This window comes from Pocillopora verrucosa, chromosome 2 (genome assembly GCF_036669915.1).
Source record: "Pocillopora verrucosa isolate sample1 chromosome 2, ASM3666991v2, whole genome shotgun sequence".
Lineage (NCBI taxonomy): Eukaryota > Metazoa > Cnidaria > Anthozoa > Scleractinia > Pocilloporidae > Pocillopora > Pocillopora verrucosa.
Genome location: NC_089313.1, coordinates 9,144,053 through 9,152,692, shown reverse-complemented (window position 1 = coordinate 9,152,692; position 8,640 = coordinate 9,144,053). Strand labels below are relative to the sequence as shown.

The 8,640-nt window shown below is 36.0% G+C and overlaps 1 protein-coding gene across 1 annotated transcript in view; it reads left to right on the top strand.

Annotated features, from left to right (window-relative positions):
* The window catches only part of LOC131799562 (kinesin-like protein KIF22-B), a 15,586-nt gene extending 9,613 nt beyond the window's left edge, over positions 1 to 5,973 (top strand). Inside the window, exons 12-20 of the mRNA XM_059117279.2 lie at positions 246 to 298; positions 648 to 698; positions 1,201 to 1,259; positions 1,384 to 1,499; positions 2,049 to 2,104; positions 2,918 to 2,984; positions 3,558 to 3,682; positions 4,475 to 4,534; positions 4,645 to 5,973. Coding sequence (XP_058973262.2) covers positions 246 to 298; positions 648 to 698; positions 1,201 to 1,259; positions 1,384 to 1,499; positions 2,049 to 2,104; positions 2,918 to 2,984; positions 3,558 to 3,682; positions 4,475 to 4,534; positions 4,645 to 4,683 — 626 coding nt within the window. The 3' untranslated portion in view covers positions 4,684 to 5,973. The remainder of the gene's footprint in view (positions 1 to 245; positions 299 to 647; positions 699 to 1,200; positions 1,260 to 1,383; positions 1,500 to 2,048; positions 2,105 to 2,917; positions 2,985 to 3,557; positions 3,683 to 4,474; positions 4,535 to 4,644) is intronic.
* The last annotated feature ends 2,667 nt before the right edge of the window (positions 5,974 to 8,640 follow it).

The window sequence follows — 8,640 nt, the reverse complement described above, 5'->3', positions numbered from 1 at the left end:
CTCCATCTGTAACCATATTCATTCTTTTGTGGTTTACTACTTTAGTGTTACATCACAGCTGTTGCTGGAAATTAAGTGGCAAAGCTTCTTCAAGAAGTCTTTGTAGTGTTCCTGATTCATAGCCTGCAGGCGCAATTATGGTGCAACCAATCAATTGTAGACTTCTCCACTCTGATGTTGTTTATCTTTCTCAGATTTAAGGCTTTTGATTCTTACGCCATTGTTGTCCCATTTTCCTTTTTCAGGCAAGTCGTTGGCCCATAAGAGATATAGAGATGTGGCTTTACCTCTGAGTCAGGTATGCACAGAGTTCAATTTCACTATGTCAAATTGTTGAGTTGAAAAACATGAACAGAGTCAGAGTATGACGCTTGAATTATCCTGGTGCACAGACAGATGGCTGGGAACTGTTTGAAGCCAAAGGTAGCAATGATAGATCTGTCATTTATGAACAATATTCTTGTACCAGTGCCACAGCCACAGCATTAGGAAGGCTGCCTGCTGTGTGACAAATGCCTTTTAAAACATACAAGAAGGTTGCAACTCGGAAGAGTTTATTGTCAATATTTTCTGAGGAAGAGTTGATTGTTTTAACTTTTTTAACTTTACTGGAACGAATGTAGTTAATTAGTCAAATTATTCTGTAGGCTAAACGACACAAGATGGATGATTCTTCAGCAACACATGAGCTTTCAAAGGTGAAAACTTTTCTGAAAAAATAACTCAATAAGTAAATGAATAAGATTAACAAAATCACTGCAAGTCTCTTTTATTTGATTTTCTTGACAATTTTGACCTGGCATGCTGTCTTAATGGCAGTTTTATGCTTGTAAATAAGCTAAAAATTAGAGATAATGATTGTTTGGGATGACTTTTCAGTGACTCTACATCATTTTAGTGAAAGTCATGTCATTTGATTCAACACTGAAAGTTTAATGTTCACCATAATTCAAAGTTCATTTTCTCTTGTTAAAATGAGTTGGCAGGGTTTACACAATGTGCTGGTTTGCAGGATTAACATGTGTTGCCAAAAAATGCCAGATAAAAACTGAAGACTTCAAATGGGGTTAAAAAAATTGTGCGCAAGAATAGAAACTATTCCTAAGTAGTATTTTTTCATATAGAGTATTAAAAAACATGATTGATAACCTCTTCATGTCTCAATTTGCTTTCTCTTCTTCTCACTGACTGTATGTGCAGCCCATCAGAAAGCCAATTCTTGAACCACAAAAGCTCACCATCCCTGCCGAAATCCTTAGGTAAGTCTTTAAAACTACTGGTTTACTGCTTTTGTGAATGTTTATGCCATCTTTGTGAATTTATAGAATTTTAAAATTTGTATGCTAAAGAAACATTCCCAGATTAAAGCATTGAATCTTTCAGTCCTCTTAGAGTTGAGCAGGGGAAGATACTTGATCATTTGGCTGCTCTAGAAAAATTAGCTGCTGGACAGACTTTGACAAGGACGACAGTGCTATCTGACATCAATGTGACAAAAGGTCAGCGGACGAGCTTAATATAAGGAGATCCCGCCCTTATCAAAGGCACCCTTACTGTGTTATTTCTTTTGGTCTAAACTGTTCACAACTCATTAGTAGCATAACAGTCATAGTACAGTCTTGGAAAACCTTGTAGTCATGGAATTTCCAGTAACACTTTCAAGGCCTGGAAAGTTAAGAAGTTTGAGTGTTCGTCATGGAAAGTCCAGAAGACCAAAAATAATTTTTCCTGAGAAGAACAAAATAAGATATATTGTGATTGAATGACTTGTTAATTGTAAATCTGAAACAAAGTTTTCAATCACAAGCCATGTAAAATATCATAATAAACTCAGGAAAGGCTGTGTATTACCTCAGCCATCCTGATTTATTTTTCCTAGTCCAACCAGTCCAACTGTTATTTAGTTTTTTGCTTTTTTTTTTGTTGGGGGGGGGGGGTCCTCCTCAGGACAAACTGCAGAGCAAAAACTCTCAACAAGCTTCTGGTCTTATTACTAAGCCTCTAACAGACATAAACAAGTCAATTCGTATGTATGTTGTTTTCGCCAGAGTCACCCAGGACTTCAAATAGTGCTCTTGTTAAATCCACACAGTGCAGTCATCAGGTAAGCAACAAATGTGACTTTATGGATGCAGTATAGGTATTATCAACCTCTTCTCAAGTTGTCTCAAATGCTTTTGTTGTTTTCAAACACCAAATTTTTGATGGATTGTAGCTTCTCTACTCTTTTATTTAGAAATGTTTCATAACTTAGTCAGCACTTACAACAAGCAGCATGAATTTTACAATAAGAAGTCTCCAGTGGCCTCACATGTCAAATGTCCATTTGCAATATACACTCAATATTCTTAGCATTCCCTCAAAACACAAGAAAGTACTGAAAAAAGCAATGTAGGCACATGAGAAAGTGAAAAACTGTATCATTTGAAGTTGGAATGTAGACAAGATAGCCTCATTTTCTGACTTTGGATCACAAAAGTAAACTTAATTTTTAATTTAAGCGTCTTTGAATCATCAGAGACTGGAGCAGTTTGCCAAACCATCTCTTCACTGACAAAATTAGCGTTAACAAATTGAAAAAGACTTAAAAAGATGGATGAAGATTTATTGACACAGAAGCTCATATTTAATTGTATATATTTTCATCTTAAATATAATTCTTACTATACCATTTTGTACTTGCACTAATGATTTTACGTGCATTTTTTAAATAATTTTTTAATATTTTTAAAGTTCAGTTAGGAGACCTTTTATAGGGATAACCCCGTGGTACAACAAATATGTATCATGTTTATGAGCATATATGTATTTGAATAAAGTATTATTATTATTATAAGCGTATTGGGTACAGTGCAATAGTATTAGTACCATTTAGTAATATAAACATATTTACATGTCTATATATTTATTGTGACAGAAAACCATGTTGACTGTGGATGAAAATTTAAAGGTCAAGATTAACCCTCACTTCCAAGAGGCACATAGTAAGGGTCAAATTTTTATTCCTAATCAGTTGTGAATGGTTATGTAAAGAGTGCATTCAGATTCAGTGTCATTCTGTTAAAACAAAGTGATCAAAGGGAAGCTTATAGCGAAGGCATTAAGAAAATTCCTGGAAGTGCAGGAAAAAGTGAGTGACTGTCAGGCGGGGTTTGTTTTAACAATGCACTAGAGTGATATAGAGAATAGCCCTAGTTTTCCAGAGCAATCCTAAAATACACTTGATAACTAATCTGCACTGGCCAGGGCAGGGATACTAATGATAGGTCTTTGGGAAACTGTGGTATGTTCTTGGGCACTGAGATTCTTAACTCTTAAAATGTCTCTCGCTGCTCATAATGCAAAATTCATACTAGCCAATGGTCAGCTTGATGAAGTGTCAACGGTTCATCTGTGAACTTCTACAGTATAGCCTCTCAAAAAACAACAGACATCTAGATATGCTTAGACTGTCTGGAAGCAAGAATTTTAATGTTCACTCTGTCTGTTAGTTAGTTCCCTTCCTCTCTGGGCCTGTGCTTATCATTCTTATTCTTTTTTTGTTTTTTGGGCAACAGGAAACAAAATTCTGAAGGTTCTGAATGATGGTACCATAATAGAGTTGAAAACACTTCAAGGTGTGGGTCAAAAGCGAGCAGAACTCATAATGAATTGGAGAAGAGAATATGGGCCATTGCAGCAGGTAAGCTGCGTAGCTGAACAGCTTTTCACATGTTTTTGTATCCTGATTAGTAGGTTATTTCGTGATAAATTTTGGATAACAAAATAAATGTTGATAAAGAAACTTGGTGGATAACAAACTGTGTGAGATGTTTATGTTTCAAAGAAAGTATTACATACACCACCAACCAAAAGCTAAGGTATTTCTTTACCTACAAATGTAATTTGTGTAAATCAGAATTGACATAAATTATAATTTTGCCACCACAGAACAGTGACCTGGGTTCTAGTGTAGTGCACTTGGGGGTTTGAAATAGTGACCAGTTAGTTATGTGTGTCATTCTATGGTTGGCCTCGCTGCATCATCTTGCTTTGTTTAGTTTAGTTTTCACTTACTCTGTTAGCCTTAATCTCATTACCATCTGTAGTGGTCCCTATCTTTCTTAGCTACTTTAGGTGGCATCTTGTTTTCTGCTCATATTCATGTTATTATAGGCTTTATTTTATTAGTTTTGCCTTATAACCCCAAAGGCAACACCATGGCATAGGTTTGGGTGACAAGGTCCCTATTTTTCCAACAGTTGGTTTTTTCAGGTTTACATGTCCAGCCATGGTGTGTGCGTAGAATCATGGTAACAGTGGAGTTTTTCCATGGGAGTTAATTAAGTGTATCCTGGGCCTGACTGACTGATGCACCCATGCTTCCAAGTGTTGTTTTGTGTGTTCGGTTGTGTAGTGGAGGCAAAATATGGTCTATCTGCGTGGAGCTCTGGCTGCTGGTGCTAAAGCATTCATGTTGTGTGTTGAATTTCAGGTACAAGATTTAAAACTAATCAATGGTTTCACAGACAAAATGGTTACCTCCTTTCTTAAGGTAGGGAGACTTTAAAGCAATGGTGTGAGATGAAAGTTGTCAATGATATGTCCTCTTCAACCCTTTGTCTTCTCCACTCTTGATTACCACTATTTTTGTTTTCCTTGCAGAATAATCTTTTGAGCCAAATCACATTCAGCTCAGAATAGAGCTGGTGAGTGAATTGCTGTCAACACATTTTCTGGGGGCTTCTTGCTTCATGCCCTATTCGCATACTACACTGTAGCACTGTTGATATTGAAAAAATGTTAATATCATGAAAATGAAGTTCTCTATATTTGAGTAAAATAAATGTACAGATTTTTTAATGGGGTAGTTTAAAAAGCATCATGAAAAAAAGGAAATTAACATGTGCAGCTACGTTAAAGTGCTGTAGCTGCCGGTTTTTCTATAGGAAACTTCCTTTACTACCGGTATCTGTGTCTACTTCTAGAGTGAAAAACAGTCCAAAAATACTCAAATAACCATGGACAATTTTTAGTTTGGCAGATGAAAACAATAGGCACTTCAATTCAATAGCTGATGTACTCAATCACAAATTTTTTTTTTAACAATTTAAAACAGTCATGAGGAAAACGAGACAAGGATGAGCTGAGCAGTTTGATGACTTTAAAAATTAAAAGTACATTTTATGACTGATTTAAGTCTTTGTCATTAAGAAGTAACCCTTATTCACTATATCTGTGATTATCAATTTCCCTTACTTTAACCTCGATTGCAAAAAAAATTGCAGGATTTTCAATTAGGATCTTTTCAATGAGATTTTTTTAGTCAGAATTAAGGTTAATTTAATGTCTGGATGTACTATATATTGTAGAGTAAAGGCCATAAAGTCCAGCCCCACAAGGTAACAACAAAAGGCCTTTGGTAGTATTTATATTTGGTATGCATGTCACTTTGTTGATAGAAAGTTTTCTCTCTTCTGCTCTGATGACCAACACAGTCATACATCTCCTTCATATATCACTTTGATTGATCAAGAAGGATTTTTATAGGAAATAACATGATTACTAGGAGCATCTGGGATATACTAGAGGAGTGATATTTCCAAATTACTCAAAGAGGTTCTTCAGTTGATTATCATTTCCTTTATTCTCGTGACCTAAATGTGTGACTCAGGGGGGATATTGAATGGAGAAATTAGATGCTAGTCACTCTCAGGGATTAAAGTGTTATTAGCTGTACACATTTTCATGTATATACTCCTTGCATTTGTTAGCAACAATAGCTAAGATTGTTAGGAAAGCAAACAAACAAGTGAACAGAAGACAGTGAAATGAGGGAAACTGTAAACTTTACCATGTGATAGAAAAAACATCACAGAATACTTAAGAGGGGAAACTTGAATTGTGCTAGCTAATTTCCTCTATTGCTGTTCATGTTTTTGATCAAATAAAATTTAACCCTTTAACTCCCAGTTCAAATTTGTAATTCTCCTTACTGTCAACTATACAATTCTTATAATGTTAGTTCTAAGAATTTAGTATCAGCTAATCAACTAATTATCCCCAAATTTATATTTTTCTTTTTCTCATCAACTATATGATTGATACTGTATTGATATTATTAGGAGAAATTCTGCCTTATATAATTATACACTCGAAAAAAATAAGTTACCCGTGTACACTGTTGTCTTTGAATCGTACAGAGAACTGCATTTTATTTATTTATCCCATATTAACGATGAGTCAAATATTCTTAGCTGCCACGACCACTTTATCGAGATTCTGCACGCAAAGAAGACATCTGTTAACAGCCTCAAAACTGGATTCGAAGAAAACAAAAGACAGCACAATTCAACACCCAGCCACCGTTTGAGGACCAAGCCACTCAAAATGGTTCTTCTCGAATTTCAAGTAGCAAATGACATTTCGTCATCGCAGTGGCTCGCGTATGAGTAATTTATTATCTATATCAAATGACTAGAGCCAAGAAATCTACACGAGTCAGAGAAGCAAGACTTGAAGTGACGGTTTTCCAGGAAAGGTGATCGACAATTACAAGCTTTGCTCAGTCCCAGCACTTTCTGATAAAGTGGGTTTACTTGACCTACTGGCTTTTTGTATGGAATAGGCACCGGACAATTTCAAAAGTCAAATTTCACGTTGTCGCCAGTTAGCATGAACGAAGCCTAATGACAAACTTCGGCAAAGCCGTTATTCCCTATCCTCTTTCTAGCCTCGTGCAGAGATTCACTGACACATTCACGGTGGAACAAGTGTCCGTAGAAACAATTTATGAACTGCTCTGTAGCTGTGTCGTCCAGGGCCCAATGTGGCGCTAACGCTGAGCGAGCAGTAGATCCTATGAACGCTCGTGCGATTCCAATAACTCCCTCGGCTCTAACTTTTCCACGAGCACTGTTACAACGGCTAAGTACCACCGGCATTTCCAGTCATTTTCATGATTTCCATTGCCACCTCATCAAATCTTCAAGCCTCAACGAACTTGTTTTGAGCATGAAGTTATTTAGAAAGTGCTAAATTCAGCCTTTCCTTTTGGACGTTGCCATCAGAGTCCTTACATAAGAGTAACAGTTGCCTGAAGTAGTCTATATTTATACAATTACATATTGTCGAACACGCCCTTTTCCCTAAATTGTTCATGAGTTGATAAAATAGTTTGGCAACCGGATTACCATTGGTTAAATCTCCACTATTTAGCAAAATCAAGCATTATTCGCACAACAGGATGGCTTGCAGAACAAAACCAGTGTTGAGAAGGAAATTGGCGACAGTTAAACCTATGTTGATAGCTGACGTGGTTAATTCTTTTCCTGTTTTCTCCATCATATCTCTCTTCGCTGTTGGTTTGAAAATGAATGGAACTCAAATATGATACATTTGAGGTGGTGATTCAAAACATTTCAAAGCAACCCCTGGACTCTCAGTCTAAAACATTTGTGCATGAAAGCTCAGCTTACGATCTGATGCACCGAGCTCCCTAACGGGTAACTGATAACAGTGTCTGAAGGCTGCATATGGATTGGACAATTTACCTGGAAACTAGTATTCAAGACACAGAAGTTTGACGTACGTTCATGTTTGCGCCACTCGTGTAAGTAGTTTTTGCTTAGATGAAATAAACAGTATTTCAGTGTATAGAACTGTGTTGTTCTCTTGACTCATAACTTTTAACATTCAATATTGGAAATATAAAAGAGAGTATTTAGAATTTTCTTATATATTCAATTTCCACACTAACAACTTATTTATTGAACAGTTGAACTAGTTATGAAATTTTGCTTCTTCATTTTTATAATGTAGCAAAGGCAGTAACAAAAAATTTGTGAGTTTTGATTTGAGGTTACTATCAACAAAATCTTGTAAAATTTTCAAACTTTCGTTTCATCAATTTACTTTGATCATCAAGGCAGGCAAAGTGCTAGTTCCTCTTTTTCCTCCTTCTTGTTCCTCATCGGGGAGGTAGCCAAACCCCAAATAAAAAATTGGCACATTTTTCTCCAATTCCGATATTTATTATTTGTACTTGAAAATACTTTGCGAGTACTTGGAAAACTTTGAGTTTGAAATATTTTCAAATTGTGCCGGCAAACATTAAAAGTGCAAACAAGCTGTGTTTACATACTTTCATCTAAATTAACTTTTTGACCTATGAGAGCGTGCGAACTATCTCAATTATTTTATAACCATCATTAGTTATAAAAGTGTGACGTGCCAAACCGAAATACAGTCACTTGGTTTTTTTAGTAGTTTTGTCTTCGATCATGCAAATCATACCCGCTAGAAAATGAAAAGTTCACAAAGACAATGAGTCGATTATGACATAAAGATAGCTTCGCGTTAAAAAAAAAAAAACTTAGGTTGTTGAAAATCAAACCTTTCAAAGGGATAAACACTAAAGCCTGACATTTCCTTTAAAAACAAGAATAACAATTCATTTTTCATGTTCAGTTACATAATGAGTGATAAAAGTGTGACGTACAAAATCGAAATACTGTGTACTTATTGATTGAGTGGTAGGGCCGGACGGAAAAATATTTGGCTCGGGGTCATGACCTACGGACCGAGAGCAATGAATTCCTTTCTTCATGACCCAGAGCCAAATATTTACCCCACTGGCCCCACCAAATTCGGTCAATAAGC